This window comes from Dipodomys spectabilis, unplaced genomic scaffold (genome assembly GCF_019054845.1).
Source record: "Dipodomys spectabilis isolate Male_0828 unplaced genomic scaffold, ASM1905484v1 ptg000517l, whole genome shotgun sequence".
Lineage (NCBI taxonomy): Eukaryota > Metazoa > Chordata > Mammalia > Rodentia > Heteromyidae > Dipodomys > Dipodomys spectabilis.
The window spans coordinates 316,651-334,572 of record NW_024871194.1 but is presented as its reverse complement, the minus strand read 5'-3'; the positions used below and the strand labels follow the sequence as shown (position 1 = coordinate 334,572).

The window sequence follows — 17,922 nt, the reverse complement described above, 5'->3', positions numbered from 1 at the left end:
GCCTCAGGCATGCAAGGCAAGCGCTCTACCACTGAGCCACCTTCCCAGCCCTTAACTGATTTTTTGAAAAGCATAGAAAACAATCTTTGTCATGGGTCCCAGTGAAATTAGATGCAATAATGTTAGTATAAGTAACATAGCACAAGTTTATATCAAACAAATACATCACTGATAGTTAACAACTTAGATACAATCATCTAACCACTAGAATCCATATCACTAACTTTGTTAACCCAACACAGTTGTGCACTAAGGAAAGATTAATAAATGTAAAAGGAACTCAGCAAACACAAACCCCGCCTGTTTACCAAAAACATCACCTCTAGCATCACAAGTATTAGAGACATTGCCTGCCCAGTGACTTAGGTTAAACGGCCGCGGTATCCTGATTGTGCAAAGGTAGCATAATCATTTGTTCCTTAATTAGGGACTTGTATGAATGGCATGATGAGGGTTTAACTGTCTCTTACATTTGATCAATGAAATTGACCTTTCCGTGAAGAGGTGGAAATAACAAAATAAGTTGGGAAGACCCTATGGAGCTTAAATTGACATTCCAATTTCAACTAATCTCAAATCTATTTGATTCAACAAACAAACCACTGGAAGATAAATTTTGGTTGGGGTCACCTCGGAGCATAAACCAACCTCTGAAGGACTAACATTAAGACACACAAGTCAAAATTATGAAAGTCCAAATATTGACCCAGAATTATATATATATATAATGGAATTTTATGCCTTCATGTTAAGAAATGGAAAGACTTGGAAAAAATTATATTAGGTGAAGTAAGCCAGGCCCAAAGAAACATAGGTCCCATGCTTTCCCTTGTTTGCAATGACAAATACATGTCTAGGACAAGCAGAGAAGGTCAAAGGCTATGTGGCTATGTACACATGACTATATGAGATAATGTTAAGTGAAATGTACTCCAAGGACACAAGTGATTTTCTTCTTTTTTGCTATTGTTTTAAATGTACTTACATGATTCTTTTATTTCTTTTGTATGTTCTTCCCCCATGGCATAGCACCTATTTTCACTGTATTTGATTCTGGTGTTACGCATCTTGTATATACATTTTTGTAATTTGGGGAGGGGAAGCAGTATAGAGGAATATTTAAATGGGGATGCAGGTTTACCCATTGTGATGATGAGATGTACAGGACACTATGTTGAAAATGAACTTTACAATGTCAGAGGGGCAAGAGGAGTTGGGGAGGTGGGGAGGGAAGGGATGATAGGGGAAAAACAAAGGAGAAGGTAACAATGCTTGATAGGAAATGTACTCATTACCCTACTCATGTAACTGTAACCCCTCGGTACAGTATTTTAACAATAAAAATATATATTAAAATACTTCATATTTTATAAACTCCATGTTTTCCTTTTAATGCATGGAAAAACCCATGTTGGCACTCAGAACCAGTCCTTTAACACAATAGCAACAATGACAAAATAACAGAGTAGTTAGTTTATCCTTATCCATCATTGCACACATTTGCACCAGTTCTGAAATATCGTAGGGTCCAGATGCAATTTGACAACCTTCAGTTACCTACTGTCTTACAGTTAATTTCCTATCTCCACTCTTTGGGTGCTCTGCTGATTTGTGTATCAGATTTCTGCCCTGGGCAGTTCTTATTGTGTCTGTTGGGTTTTCCTTCCTTGTTTTAGGAACTCCTTCCTGTGCATAGCTCTAGTGTTTTTCAGGATCACTGCCACATCACCACACAGTGGTGATTTTTTATTTCATTCCCATCTAAGATAGACAATCTGCAGATCTGTCTACTCATCCACTGTTAGGGAGGGAAATGAAGGAATTCACCTGTAGGGGGTGGAGAGCTGCTGTTCTGTTGCTCAGGTCTAAAGAACATCCTGTGGATTACTTCTTCCAAGTCATTTGCACAGCTTTCTCCTTCATGTCATTCTTCCTGTTGCTCCTGGTACTCACTGCTAGCTCTTCAACTTAAGCTTGTGAAGGTAGCAAATACTTACTGTGGAGCGTTGTATCTGGAATTAACTATGATCTCTATGGAAATCATAAAACATCCAGAGAAAAACTCTCTCACACACTCACAAATACACACGCATACACCTCCTCCTTTTCAATGTTGTTCTCCTTAAGTGTGTTTAAAATATTTCTTATAGTGAGAATTTGTCATGTGGATAATATTGGTGACTAGATCTTTGATGTTAAATGAGTCCTGAAACCTCACTGCTCAGAAGGTTTGAACTATCATCTTAAGGTTGTAAAGACTCAATACCAGGCCAAGGGGTAAAAATCTAATGACATCACTCCCATTTTAAAAAGAAAGCTTTTTTCATCCTATCATTTTGCCTATTGTGGATTAATGTACTGCATGGTGTTTAACCTGCAGACCTCCTAGGAAAAACCAGGCTTGTGGTTCCACAGGGCCTTAGATGAGGATGTGGACATCAGAGCTTATGAAAGTAGGTTACAGAGGAACTAGTACAGGCCCTCAGATTTCCCACCAAATGCAAATACTTCCTTGCAAACTTGGCTGCAAAAGAGAATTCAGGACTCAGGGCATTGAGACCTGCATTGTGGAGGCACAACTTACTTGATATAAAACTGGAGGCATAATATATCACAATATCTATTACACAGGAAGTTGTGTAGATAGACTCTCAGTTTTCCACCCTCCAGGATTTTCTCTTCATTATCAGCTGCCAGGGCGTAGGTGTGCCATTGTCCTGATTGAATGAGAAAGACCCCATTAGGCAGGTTAGAGGATGGATCTTCAGTTTTGTTCTCTAAACACTCAGGAGTTCAAGTAACCTGCTTGCAATTACCTGGAGAGTTCCCTCTCTAGACTCTGAGCTACTAGACGCTGCATCTTTCAGAAGACAATGTACTAGAAGTATTCAGAGTCTCTGATTCTTACTGCATTCTATTAATAAATTTGAAGAGTCAGGAAGAAGGAGTATTTGTAGGAGGAGATTCTAAGTCTCCATGGAATGACTATATGGAGATCTGTTTGTCAAAGTAACACACACAAAATTATAAAACTTCAATACCTAAGCGTATATGAAATATCACCACAAAATCACAAATATATATATATATATATATATAAAATATATGTTTATAGTTATTGCCCAATGAAATGGAAGAACTCAAAATAGAAGAACTGATTGTTGAATAAAGACATTAGGGCAACCTATTAGTAAAATGTGATTGATAAACGAAAGCGAATGTGAGACAAACACACTGACAGTCAGAGAGACAGAAAATTTCCCCACACAGACTATTTCCTCACATCACCATGTTCAGGTTAGCTGTACTAATACAATTGGGGATTCTGCTGAGTGCAAGTCAAGGTGAGTAGCAGAGCCAACAGCAGAGCCAGCAGCAGGACTCTCATGCTGTGAGGCTTTCTGTCCCCTTTGTGGTTGGGGACGGTGGCAGCTCCTCCTGGCTTTTATAGGACTCTATGGTTCAGTCTCCCTCATGCACCAATCAATGCTCATCCTCAAGTGTTGTTGACTCTTACCCCCGAATATCCTGCTTGGCACAGGTGGTCCAGAGGGAATTCCAGCTTGTCAAGCAGATGAGCAGCAAGAACATAGTGAGCTGAGGACATTCATGTTCTCTGGGAATGCAGTGACCTGATTAGCACTTTCTTGTACAGAATTATTTATTTTCTCTGACTTGGCAGTTAGTGAAATGGATGGAGTATCATGGGAAGGGCAACTGAGTCTCCTTCATTCTGGCTGAAGGCAAAATGGCAAAGCTTCCTTGACACTGTGGTTAGTTTAACTCTCTGGTGGAAGAAGTGAAGTCCTGGGGGCAGATGGCATCAAAATCAGATGGAAGATTCCAAGCCAGCCCAGGCTGTGTGAAAGTCCTGGAGATGCTTTCCTCCAGCTGACCACCCAAAAGGACACAGGTGGAGATGTGGCTCAAACTGTAGGGTGTTAGCAGGGAGAAAAATAATATTTAAGGCACAGCAACCCAAGCCTAAACCTAAGTCCAAGACCCAGGACATGTACTAAATAAAAAGAAAATATTATCTTTATCTGTCCCTTAGGGAAACAGTGACTTCTTTACATGTCTCATAGGGCATTTTTTATTAGACACTCCTATGGATTGGCCACATTCCTCAAGTGACAATTGGAAGAAAAATGCACCTGGGCACTTTAAATTTCTAACCGTGGGATGAAGTTCACAGTCAACTTCAGGTAGCAGAGTCTGTAGTAGATATCTATGGCCTTTATTGGCAGAAGCGGAGGCACTGGCAGAGTGGATGCAAGTTTTTGCCATGACAGGAAGGACAGCATGCACAGATGAACATCCCACAAGACTTTCTGACTGAAGAGCCTCACAGTGTCACAATGGGAGAAATACAGAGTGGATTCTTCAGATTTAAGTCTCAGAAGAGCAACTCCTCTTTCTTTGCAGGAGGATTCCAATAAACCATTCAGAAAAAGCCAGAGGTGGTGCTCTGTTTTAAGTGGTAGAGTGCTAGCCTGGAGCACAGAGACTCACAGAGGGTGTCCAGGCCATGAATTCAAGGCCCAGGACTGGCCAAAAATAGAAAAAAGCCTGACATGAGGATGAAATAGGGATGTTGATAATGGGACTCTGGACTGATTCAGGTTTTCCAATCCTATTTGAAGCACTAACCCCCTTGACCTACACTTCTCATCTTAAGTTTAGTTGTTGGATAAGGAAAGATGATAATTTTTAGGGGGAGGCTAATTCAAAATGTGATCACCAGATCCCTTCCTCCTGAGTCATTAAGGTAATAACTAGAAGTCACCAATACCTAGCCTCATGATCACAGTCTTAAGCAACTTGAGAATACTCACCCAATTGAAGGGTAGAGAAAATTGAAATCTCCAGCCAGCCTTGGTCTTAACTCCTGCTGTGTGGAAACATAAGGTTGTGGTTTCAATTGGTTAATCCAACAAAATAGGGATCCACTCCACAAACCACCATCCATTTTTCCACCAAATCACTGGAAGGAGAAACCATGGTACATCAATCTATGACGTCATGAAAACCAACCCCAAGAGAAAGGCTTGTGACATGTAAAGTGAGGACACAGAATCTCTTCAAATAAGTAAACCCCAAGTCCAGAATAGGAGGAATGTCAGAAAATACTGGATTCCTCAGTGATGGGAACTATTTTTTTTAAATCATTGTTCAATTAATAGTGCTATTTCCCCCTCAATCTCAGTCTTAGCATCCAAGAGCATAGTAATTTTATTTTTCAGGAGTGGTTAGGGAAAAAAAAAAACTTTTCTGGAAGGGATCAGTCTCAGGAACCTCAATCGGTCTATTTGCCCGTGAGCCTCAAGTTGAGGTCTTGGGGGGGGGCAGGGGGAATCTGTGTAGGTAAAAGCCCATGCATCCCTTCAGTTCACAGATGTCTCCTGGGTAATTTGAGATCATCCTACAAGTCTCACCTGAGATGCTGGCAGCTCATGGCTTCCTCTGCCACCAAAGCTGATCTAAGGAATTCCATGGATACTTTTAGTGAGAATTCTATCATATTGCCATATATTCCTCCCTCCCTCCCTCCCTCCTTCCTTCCTTCCCTCTCCTTCTTCTTTCCTTCCTTCCTTCCCTTCTCTCCTTCCCTCCCTCCTTCCTTCCTTCCCCCTCCTTCCTTCCCTTCCTCCTTTCTTCCCTTCATCCCCCTTCCTCCCTCCCTCCCTCCCTCCCTTCCTCCCTCTCTCCCTCCTTCCCCCTTCCTTCCTTCCTTCCTTCCTTCCTTCCTTCCTTCCTTCCTTCCTTCCTTCCTTCCTTCCTTCCTTCCTTCCTTCCTAACTTCCTTCCTTGGACATAGGTGAGGGCAATCTGAGTTGGTCTCACAGCTCCAGGTTGCTCTCTTGGTTCATCAGCCTTGCTGCATGCCCCCCCCCCCCCAGTTCCTGCCCCACCATCTGCACCCCTGGAATCTGACCAGCATCCCCATCCTTGATCTGTCCCATGACCAGCTTCCACAAATGGCCCCATCATGTTACACAACAATGGAAAATTTTATTTTTTGATCTCAAGATACAGAGAAGCCACATTTTGAGAGGTCAAATCGTTTGTCTTTCTTGGAGAGCTGACACATGTCCTTAGAAAACTTCACCCTGTTAGGAAATGGAGCCATGAGGTTAACAGTGTAAAGAAAGGGCAGAGAACTCATTGCAACACACCAGATCAATCCCCATGGAGCACTGAAGTGGCACACCATGGTGATCTGAGGACAGCCAGGAGACACGAGGCATGGTACAAAATGGCAGCCTAGGTGGTCAGGGGCCTCAATAGAACTGGGGTCCAGGTCACAGGGACTTGGAGAGGCTTGTGAGTTCAAGGCATAGGACTTGCAGGTCCAATAATCTATTGTCCAAGATCTTGCTCCTGCTTGTAGGAACTCAGGCATGCCCATCACTTGGCGGTGGCCTCCACCTTCATCCATCAAGAAGACAAGATGGCACCAGTGAGATCCAGTATCCTTACTTCATCTGCTTGTACATGGCCTTTTTCCTCTACATTACAAGTCCCCACGTCTCACACCCCTCTGTGTCTCACACCCTGATCCTCCCTGCACCCCTTGGCCTTGTATCTCTGACTCTGTTCTGTGCTACTTGATGCTCCTATCCAGTGATGATTAACTGCTGACTCCATCAGAATGAGGTATCTGCCTTCTTCTTTCCTTTCCTCTTTTGATCCTTCCTAACAAGGTAGGAGTAGCTACTTCTTTTGTTTACATTAATTTATTCCATTGTTACTCTGGAGGTGATGCCCAGAGGGATTCCTATGACATGAGTCAGGTAAGAACACATCTCCTTTGGTTCAGTGTTTTCTTTTCTCTCACTCTCTCTCCCCATCCCTCCCTCCTATTTCTGCCCACGAGTTGCAGACTTCAACTCCATCTGTGCCTAGTGAGCTCCACTGCTGCTCTTTTCACCCTTTTTCCCTCTAGTTCTGTGCCCTCCCTTGACTCATGCAAAGTTATCCACGTGAATACACCATACATGAGGAAAAGGAGGCAGAATCACCCAACAATAATAATATAAAGAATTAAAAAGAAAACAAAAAAGAAGAGAGGTCTCTTGTTCCATATCTTATAATTTGTTTATATAGGTAGGTAGTTAGGTACATAGATAGACAGATAGATAGATAGATAGATAGATAGATAGATGGATAGATAGATAACAGGAAGTGGCATGTAGGCATTGTGCCTTTGTGATTCTCTCCTAAGACTATCCTTTTTGGTCTCGCTGTATGAGTATCTTGAATCCCAGGTAATTTGTCATATCCCAGTACATCTTAGATCTCACCTCTGCATATGAGAGAATACATGTGCCCTTCGTTATTCTGAGTTTGGCTTACTCCACTTAATGTGACTTGTTTTAGTTCCATCCATTTCCCTGCAAATGACATGACTTTCTTCTTTTTCATGGCTATATATGATCCCATTGGGCATTGGGAGCCCATGTTTTGGATCCACTCATCTACTGAGGGTCATCTGGGATGCTATCCATGGCCCCAGGAACACAGATTCTCCCAAGGCAGAAATTTGTGCATGTGCAATCAATTTATTAAATCATTCTGATAATTATCAAGATCAGAAGAAGGGATGAAGAAGGAAAGCCAGGGAGGAATGTCTACTGCTTCACCTAAAGGATGAATACAAATTTGAGTGACCAGGTGACTTTATCTTGGTGGAAGTGTTTCTGACCCTGCAGAGAGGCTGGTGTCCAGTGCACTCCCGATCTCCAGTGCACCTGTGAGGTTGTAAGAGAAGAAGAAGACAACGCATCTGACCTGACACAGACTCTACAGCAGAGCCTCTGACATTCGACGTTTGTGACCCCAGCTGACCCAGGAACAGAGGAAACATGATCCTGAGATCATGCCTGCAAGTCACCCATGATTTTAGCTACGTGTGTATGTATGCATGCATGTATGTATATATTTATCCATCTATGCATCTACATATCTATCTCCCTGTCTCTCTCTGTATAGATCTATTCACTATCTATCCATCTATCTATGTCTATTCATCACTCTCCATCTCTACTTCCATCACTATTTCTGTATCTGTTGGCCTGCATGCCTGTCTACCTTCCTTCCTTCCTTCCTTCCTTCCTCCCTCCCTCCCTCCGTCCCTCCCTCCTTTTTCTTTCTTTCTTTCTTTCCTCCTTCCTTCCTTTCTTTCTTTCTATCATCTATCATCTACTTTTATCTATTTGCCTGTCTATCCATCTACCTATATATATATATATATATATATATATGTATATATTCTCTATATTCTCTCTACATCTGTCTTTTATCTGCCTCTGTATCTGTGTGTCTGTGTGTTCGTCTCTCAATATATAAGTAAATGAACACTGGTCATATGCTTTAAGTGACAGAAAAACTGCCCTGCACATTTGTGGCTTAATCTCACATAACTCTAGAAATAGAATGAAAAATCCAATAAAGGAAAAAGAAATGTATTGATAAGAAGATCAGTTGGATAGAAGGATATTGATCAAGATTGTAAATGGAGGGGATGGTAGCAATGGGGGAGAATTCTGGAAGGGGTGACATTGGTTGGGATGCATTGTACTCATGAACATGTTGAGTAGAAACTCCTGTATACAACTACTTAATGATAACCAAAATAAAATAATTGCTTCCCTCAAAAAAGAAAGTGAAGAATATTCAGCCTTTTTGAAAAATTTGAATGTCTATCTCAAAATTAAAAAAAACAGATAAAAATACATAAAACCATGTAACAAAAGGTTCAGGATGATCTACAGTAAAAATGGTTTGGGAATTCAAGTTAGCTTCATCATACTGGAAGCTACAAAGGTTTGTGTCTTTTTGTTTTAAATTTCAGAATTCCCATGGGGTTGGGAAGGTGGCTCAGTGATAGAGTGCTTGCCTTGCATGCATCAGGCCCTGGGTTCAATTCCTCAGCACCACATAAGCAAAAAGAAAAAAGCCAGAAGTGGCACTGTGGCTCAAGTGGTAGAGCACTAACCTTGAGCTGAAGAGCTGAGGGACAGTGCCGAGGCCCAGTGTTCAGGCTCCACGACTGGACCCCCCCCCAAAAAAAAAAAAAACCCCAAAAACAAAAAAACAAAAAACATTTCAGAATTCCCAGTCTTCTGCATAAAGAACTGCTATTCACTCCTATAAAGTTCTAACTTTATGAGTGAAAGCATAGTAAAGTAACTACTATGTTAATATAGTAACATCCTTTACTATAATAACTAACACTCAAACTAGACCCTGGTGGATCACACCTATAATAATCCCAGGTATTCAGGAGGCTGAGATCTTGAGGATAATGGTTCAAAGCCAGTCCAGGTAAAGAGTCTATGAGACTCTTACCTTCAATGAACCATCAGAAAGCTGGAAGTGGTGCTGTGGCTCATTGTAGTAGAGTGATAGCCTTGAGTGAAAGAGCTTAGGTCCTGTGTTCAAGCCCATGACTGACAACAGAAAAAAAAAAAAAACTCAAGCACAAAAGCTATTACTCTTTACTAGTCAATTGCTATTTATGAATAATAGTAGACTATTATTTTTTAAAAGCAAGTGTTACTATTGGAGCAAGCTTTATTTTTTGATAGTAGCTGCTTTTTTATTATAACAACTACTGCTTTGGGAAATGCCATTAAAGTAGCTATGATTAACCCAAGATCCATGACATCTTTTCAGTGATTTAAATTAAAACTCTATGCTATGCTGACTGAAGATTTTGCCACCCCAGGAACTTCTTCCAGACCTGGCGAATAGCAGAGGAAGACATCAACCTGGGGAAATGCTTTGAATAACTCACGATCCCCATTCTGATTCTTTTCATCATGTTCTTTGTTATTATTTTTGTTCAAGTCTTGGGGCTTGAACTCAGAACAAGAGTGCTCATCCTCAGGGCTTGTGTTTTGCTCAAGGCTGGTGGTGTAGCACAAGAACCACAGCTCCAGTCACTGGTTTTTCTTTTCTTTTCTTTTTTCTTTTTTGGTGAGTTAAGTTCCTAATGGCTATTCCTGCCTGAGGTTGGTTTCAGACCTCACTGTCTTTCAGATCCCAGCCTCTTGCACAGATGGGATTACAGGCATGACCCACCAGGGCCTTCCTTGTCTGTGTTTGGAGTCTGAGCCAAGTCCAGGGTAATGTTTTTATGACTCCATGGCTAAAATATGCAAAAAAAGCCAAGAAGTGACATTCAAGATGGGACATGACATGGATACCAAGCTGGAGACCTGTGCTGCCAAAGGAAGAAATTCATAGGGTGCCCATGTTTGAAGAGTGGAGGTGAATGCAGATGGACACGGGTCCTGACTGAAGAGGTCTTCCAGGCTTTGAACCTAAGGTGAGAAACCATTGTTTTCCAAGGCTTAGAATCTGATGATTGGCTTCATTGACCATATTGATGGTACATAGATAGGGAAAATAAAACAAAGAGTCAACACCAATTTTCAGAAAAAATATCTGAGAGCAATCTCTGTTTCAACAGATACCATGCCATTCCCAAGTCATCTGTCTTGCTGGTCTGTACTATTTTACTACTTATTGTCCAATATTGATAGAATGGTAGTGTTAAGGATGATGGTTTTAGGAAGAGACTCACTCATTCATAACCTCTGACATATGCAGAGATACTAACGACAGTGACACACAAACAAACACACACACACAGAGACTCCTTTCCCAGACAATGGTATCCATGGTACCTGGCTGGCTTGGAAATCCCTTGGTGTGGCATAAATCAGGCCATAGAGAAGAAAGAACAGAAGAACCTTCCCCTAAACCAGCTGCTGGTCTTCCTCCTCCTCCTCCTCCTCTTTCTCTTCCTCCTCCTTCTCCTCTTCTTGCTGCTGCTGCAGCAGCAGCTCTGAGTAGGTCAGCCATAGTGGGGAAAATCTGGAGCCATTCCTCTTTTTGTGCTCTTGCTCTGTGGGCACAACTCACAAATGAACCAATGGCTTTCCCAACACCGGGCTTTGTTGTTGAGATTTCCCCCCCAGCTTTTGCATGCTGTCTTAGCTTCTACTTTTTTAATTAGATTAGAATCAAGAGAAAGTTTAGTTGCACAAATGATTGTCCTTTGTCCAATTATCCAGACTGGGTGTGTGGCTAAAACCCCAGTAGTTGCTGTGACTTCTAATTCAATGGTTAATGCTTTTGGAGTCTTTTGTGAGAAACCTTTTAACAAAGCAGATGGGTGAGGCTGAGCCAGCTCTGAGGCATGTTTGTGTGGAGACGTGAACGTGCATTTTACCAGTGACAGACACTAACATGAACCCTATGATAACAACCAGAAAAGCTGACTACCCCACAGATATAGTTTTGTATCTGAGTAGATTATTGGAGATAAGATGCTCACAGACTGTTTTTTAGCCAGGAGCTGGCTTTGAACTGCCATCCTCATATCTCATCCTCCTGAGTCACTTGGATGACAGGTGTGAGCCTGACAGGTGGTCAGCTGAATCACTGTAGTTCAGCAGGTGTACAAAGGGGTTGTGATTCAACATGTGCATGGGGAATCGATCAGTGTCACGCCTTTTACTGTGTCTCATCGAATGTTGTCATTATTCCCCACTGACATCTCCACTCCTCTGATTATGTGCATTCTCTCTGCTCCTCTTCCTGCCACACCTATCTATTCCACACTCTCAGAGATACTCATCTGCTTTAATTCTTCTGTGAGGAGCAGATTCTGGTAGCTCAGAGTACGCAGATGGAACATTCCATGTGATCTGAAGCAGGTTCCAGGAGCATCACCAGTGTTGGGGAATGGGGATAAAGGAGCCATCCTCTAACCGGTCCTATTGGGGGTCTTTCTCCTACAATGTGGGGCTTGGCTCACCTACGACATTGCAACTGACAACGAGGAGATGATTGTGGAAGGTGGAAAACTGAGAGGTCTTTTGCGTCACCTCAGCTACAATGAAAAATGCAATCAGATGAGCATTAACTTTTATGTCAAATGAGTATCATTTCCTACACAAAATTACATACATCTCTGTCTGCCAGAGTTGCATATGCAAAGGCACTAAATTTGTAGGATCTGAGTCTCTGGATATATAAGCACCTAACTGTCTGCAGAACTCACTGAACACTTGGTGTTGAACATTGTGCCTGGCTTGCAGAAAGGCTTTTGTGGGTTAGCAGCAAGGAGTGAATTATAACAAAGTCAGCTTAGGCCAAAAAAAAATCTATGAGACCTTTCTCTCCAATTATACAGCAAGAAGTAGAGTTGTGCCTCAGGTGGTAGAGTGTTACCCTTGAACCAAAAAAGCTTAGTGATCTCACCCAGGCTCTGAATTTCAAGTCCCAGGACCAGAAATAATAATAATAACAACATCAACAATAATAGTAGTAGTAATAACTACAATAGGCACCAGAAGGGAAGAATGGAAGAGTCTTTATATTTTGAATTTATTCCAGTACAAGATTGATCCTAAGACCTGAGTTGGATTTTTAAGTTGATTTTTAAATATATTCTATGCTGTGAGCTCCAAGGACCAAGTCAATGCCTTCAGAGGCATTCACCAAGCTTCTCCATTTGACATATCCTTGGTACAACAAGGATTTTGGAGACATTCGTGTGTGGCATTAAAGGAGAAAATGCGGCTGGGCACCTGTAGCTCACACCTGTAGCTCACACCTGTGATCCTAGACACTCATGAGGCTGAGATCTAAGGATGACTGTATGAAAATAGCCTAAGAAGGAAATCCATGAAACTCTCATCTCCAAGGAACTCAAAAGCTAAAAGTGGAGCTGTGGCTCAAGGGGTAGAGGACCAGCCTTGAGAGTAAGAGCAAAGTAAGGGACAGTGCCTAGGCCCTGGGTGCAATACTCAACTCTAGCACCAAGAAGAAAGGAGGAGGTGTGCATATGTGTGTGTGTGTGTGTGTGTGTGTGTGTGTGTGTGTGTGTGTGTGTGTGTGTGTCGTGTGTGCACATGAATAAGCATGAATGACTGTGTTCTCAATTGCAAATTTATCTTAAGGGCACAGAGATGTGCTCCCTAGTGAATATTTACAACCTGAATGAGAAGAAGAAGGAGAAGAAGAAGGAGAAGAAGAAGGAGAAGAAGAAGGAGAAGAAGAAGGAGAAGAAGAAGAAGAAGAAGAAGAAGAAGAAGAAGAAGAAGAAGAAGAAGAAGAAGAAGAAGAAGAAGAAGAAGAAGAAGAAGAAGAAGAAGAAGAAGAAGAAGAAGAAGAAGAAGAAGAAGAAGAAGAAGAAGAAGAAGAAGAAGAAGAAGAAGAAGAAGAAGAAGAAGAGAAGAAGAAGAAGAAGAAGAAGAAGAAGAAGAAGAGGAGGAGGAGGAGGAGGAGGAGGAGGGGGAGGAGGAGGAGGGGGGAGGAGGGGGAGGGGGAGGAGGGGGAGGAGGAGGAGGGGGAGAAAGAAGAAGAGTGCCCAGGGATCTCAACAAGAAGAACACAATTAACTAGAGAAGAAGTGTGCAGATGATTTTGCGACTAAATGAACTCGTCATGGAGAGGAAGGATGAAAGGTGAAAGGTGAAAAGGAGAGCGTGTTTTTCCCTTTCAAAACCTCAGCAGCAATCTTTCTCAGGAGGTGGATTCTGCACCACCTCCAGTAAGTTGGCTCCGTGGACCATTGTGCCGATTACCTGTCCTGGTTGGGCTGAAAGTGGAGCATCATCTGTAATGTTCTAGGACGGGGGATCTGACACTATTTTGTTGTTGTGGTTGGACATAGGGCTTGAACTCCGGGCCTGGGTGCTGTCTCTCAGCAGTTCAGCTCAAGGCTGGGCACTCTACCACTTTGAGCCATAGATAGATAGATAGATAGATAGATAGATAGATAGATAGATAGATAGATAGATAATACACACACACAACCACATGCACACACACACACACACACACACACACACACACACACACACGCACAACCACTTCTGGCTTTCTGGTGGTTTCATTGGAGATCAGAGCTTCACAGACTTTCCTTGCCCAGGACTGGCTTCCAACCATGATCCTCCAGATCTCAGCCTCCTGAGTAGCTGGGATGACAGGCATGAGCCACTCACACCCAACAGGTGCATTTTAATGCACAGCAACCAGTCCTTAATCATTAAGGAGTAATACCCCCTGCACCAAAAAACAAAAACCTATGATGGCTCAGGGCAATTATATCTCATATACTCTTAAGCAAAAACAGCTACTGAGGAGGCTGAGATCTGGAGGATGGCAGTTCAAAGCCAGTCCTGGACATAAAAGTCCCTGCTTGAGACTCTCAGGTCCAATGAAACCACCAGAAAACCAGAAGCTTTGTTTGTGGCTCAAAGTGGTAATGCTTTGTGGCTTTAGCACACAGATAAGAACTGGATGAGGGTGGGTAAGAACAAACAACTGGTGTGTAGACCATATCTTCTTGTATTTGTCTTTCTCAGCATGGACAGGCAGTGTGTACAATTCTCAATGGTGGCAACAAGACAATGAAAAAATAGGTCTTCCAAGCAAGGTGTGAGTAGCTGACGACTGACACTTTACCTATGTCTTCCAACAAATAATGGGGGAAGCTGCAGATGCAGGGATTGCAACTTGGAAATGGAGCTGGGACTCTGGAATCCATTGTCAGGGAAGGTTTAGTCTGAGGTTGTTTTCAAGTCTGCTGTGTTTCCATCAAAGCCACAAGGAGAGAAATCTGCAGACAAGTGTCCCAGCATTGTGCACCTCCTGAAACCAACCATAGTTGATCAATCTGGGATTCATTGAAAGGGATTGACGTTGGTTGATCTGAATTGGTGGAAATTGATGGAAGGGAGTTGATGGATTTTGAAATTGATCGAAAGTCCAGGAATTCTATCAAAGACAGCTTTTATTTCCCCACTCTGGCTGCTACTTTGTTCATCCTAAGGTTACAAATGCATTTCATGGATGGGTTGCCTTAGAAGAGTTCCCTAAGGCATGTGTGCCAAGTAAGAATTAAAATCATTTTCAACAACTTTGGCAGGGAAGTGGGGGGAGTTTGAGAGATGGAGAGGGAAAAGATGGTAGAGGAAAAACAAAGAAGGAGGTAACAATGCTCAATTACCTTGCTCATATAACTGCTACCTCTCTGTACAGTATTTTTACAATAAAAACATATAAAGATAAAATAAAATAAATAAAATCATTATAAAGAGAGCATAAATATTCCACCTGAAACGTAATGTAATTTAACTGCTGATTGTACCAATTGGATAACAGTTAATTTCTCCAATAAAAAGAATGAGTTAACAGTGGACTGCATTATCCTTATTTTACAATGTATCCTTATTTTTAGATACATGTAACACATATATTTATATATATGTATATACACACATATAGAGGTATTTATGTCCATATGCACACATGTAGATTCATACATATCCATGCACGTGTATGAAAAATTTACGTGTATGTGAATGAAGGCTAAAGCATTTCATCCTGCAAAACTGAATTTTTAAAATCACAGATCTTGAGAACCATCAGCAACTTATTCCCTTAGGCTTTCTAGTTTCTGCTTAATATATTGCATTTGTTCAGTTGATGGGGATACAAGAAAGTGATTAAATCCACACCCAAAACTCAGGCACAGAGGTCACTATGATCCAATGGACCTAACAGAGAGTCCTCTATCTAACCAAATGGACAGTAAATCAATATTTCTTTTGCATTGGTAGTTGCAGGTAATAACTATTTCTACATCCTGGAAAATACTGGAGATTTCCTCATCTACAGAAATATCAACATGGATGAGCACAAAATGTCCACAAAAACCATTCTAGTGCTATGTAAGTAGGGTAGCTTCTGTCTCTAGAGTAAAACATATTAAAGATCTTAGTATTATCCCATCTTTGGTCCTCAGCTCCATCCAGACCTAAGCTCCTCCCATCCCTGGAGTTTCTGCCTTACAGCTTGCCATTCCCTCTCTCCACCCTGACCCATCTGAGCTCCCACCTACCTCACTTCCTGCCCTCAGACACTCCTGCTACCTGGATAGTGAAGGGTGCCATGGGTTTCCTCTCTGGGGTAATATGTCTCCTCTAAAAAGCTTTATAATAATCTTTCTCCTGTGCCTATCTTCCTCTGTGTGGTCCCCGGGTATGGATGTGAAGGATCCTTCAAAAGCCACCTCCACATTTCATTCACAGAGGTGCATGTATTCATTTGCTGAGCTGTGTTGATACCTGCACTATCAATCTTCCTTGGGACAAAAGGAGAAGAGAGGATATTGAGTGTGAGCTGGTGGCTCACACCTGTCATCCCAGCTACTCAGGTGGCTGATATCTGAGATCAAGATGGGAAGGAAAAGTCCATGACACTCTTATCTCCAATGAAATACCCGAAAACCCTAAGTGGAGCTGTGACCTCCTTGAACATAAAATGGTCAAACAGTTCCCAGGCCACAAGTTCAATTCCCACTACCAGAACTATTTAAAAAAAAAGTAAAAGAAATGAAAAGGAAATCATCATTGAATTGGGCTCTTTCAAAGAGCATGACTAAAACCCAACTACCATTATCTACTGACTAATATGGTCAATGAAGCCAATCACCAGATTCACTGCCTTGAAAAACGATGGTCTCTCACCTTAGGTTCAAAGCCTGGAAGATCTGCTCAGTCAGGAGCCCTGTTTATCTGCACTCACCTCACTCTTCAAACATGGGCACTATGTGAATTTCCCCCTTTGGCAGCACAGATCTCCAGCTTGATATCTGTGTCATGTCCCATCTCAAATGCCATGTTTTGGCTTTTCTTTTTGCATATTTTTAGCCATGGAGTCGTAAAAGCATTTCCCTGGACTTGAGTCATACTCCAAGGCTCCAAACCCTGTTTCTGAACAAATGGTCTTGTTGGTGTTGCCCAGCCACACACTTGGTCCCCAAACTGGAAACTGGGTTTCTCAGTTGACGAATCCCACTCTGCTCCTCTATTGGAATGTTCTCAGTCATGTTGGCAGAGGATGAGATCTGACAAGACTCTGCATGGCCCAGTATTTCCACAATTCTAGAAAAATGTCTGTACTTCAAGTAGGTGGTGATGGAACCCCACTTCCACGTGAGAAAGGAGGAGACTCTGCAGTTCACATTTCCATGTATCACAAGGACACAAGTACATCCTGGAAGGGGAAGTTAAGTTGGCCTCCTCCCCTCACTTGGGGATAGGCCCAGGACATAAGCGAGTTTGGAGCTTGAATGGACAGAGAAAGTCAAATGGGAAGCTCATAGTGCTGAGCTTATGATGCTCAGTTGATGGGCTTTGACAACAAGACTCTCAAGCTCAGAGCTTAAACAATGGCAAACAGTCTCATGAATGCTGAGAGCTGACGAGGTCTACGAGCTTCTAGGCCTTGGCTGTCCTTATCACATCCATTGGGCTTGAGGTAGGCAGTTGAGGGCAGTGCACATTTCAGTGCAACTAGGGAGGGAAATGGTGACCTTTGGATCAGGAAACAGCACAGGTCATCCCAGAGGATGCACTGTCAGCCCAGTAGTATTCCAATGGATGTGGCTACTGTCTTATCTTCTGGTCCATGTAGGAAAACCAGACAGTGTTGACTGTCCTATCTAGAGAAATAGCTCAGTAAGTACAAATAGGTATTTTTAAATCCCCTGCTATCTTAGTGATCTCTTCTCTCAGGTGGGCCTGAGTAACTCAGAGTCAAATATTCCTCTCTGAAGAGAGGCAAACACTTCAGTCGATGTAGCATGGAGTTTTAAATTAAATCACTGAAAAGAAGGCAGGGATCTTGGGTTAATTGTAGCTGCTTTAATGGTATTTTCACCACTAGCAACTGCTGTAGTGAAGTAGTAGATTACTACTAGTTATAAACCAGGACTTGACTATTATAGAGCAGAGTTTTGTTTTGGATTTTGTTGTTGTTGTGGTTTGTGGGGTTTGAACTCAGGGCCTGGGTGTTGTCCCTGAGCTCTACTTTGCTCAAGGTGAGCACTCTACC

The 17,922-nt window shown here is 42.2% G+C and overlaps 1 protein-coding gene across 1 annotated transcript; it reads left to right on the top strand.

The window, feature by feature from the left end:
- The first annotated feature begins 221 nt into the window (after positions 1–221).
- On the top strand, positions 222–523 carry LOC122099541 (humanin-like 11). Its single transcript, XM_042670087.1, is given in 1 exon segment — positions 222–523. A coding segment is annotated over 1 exon segment (75 nt). The 5' UTR covers positions 222–439; the 3' UTR covers positions 515–523.
- Positions 524–17,922: the final 17,399 nt, after the last annotated feature.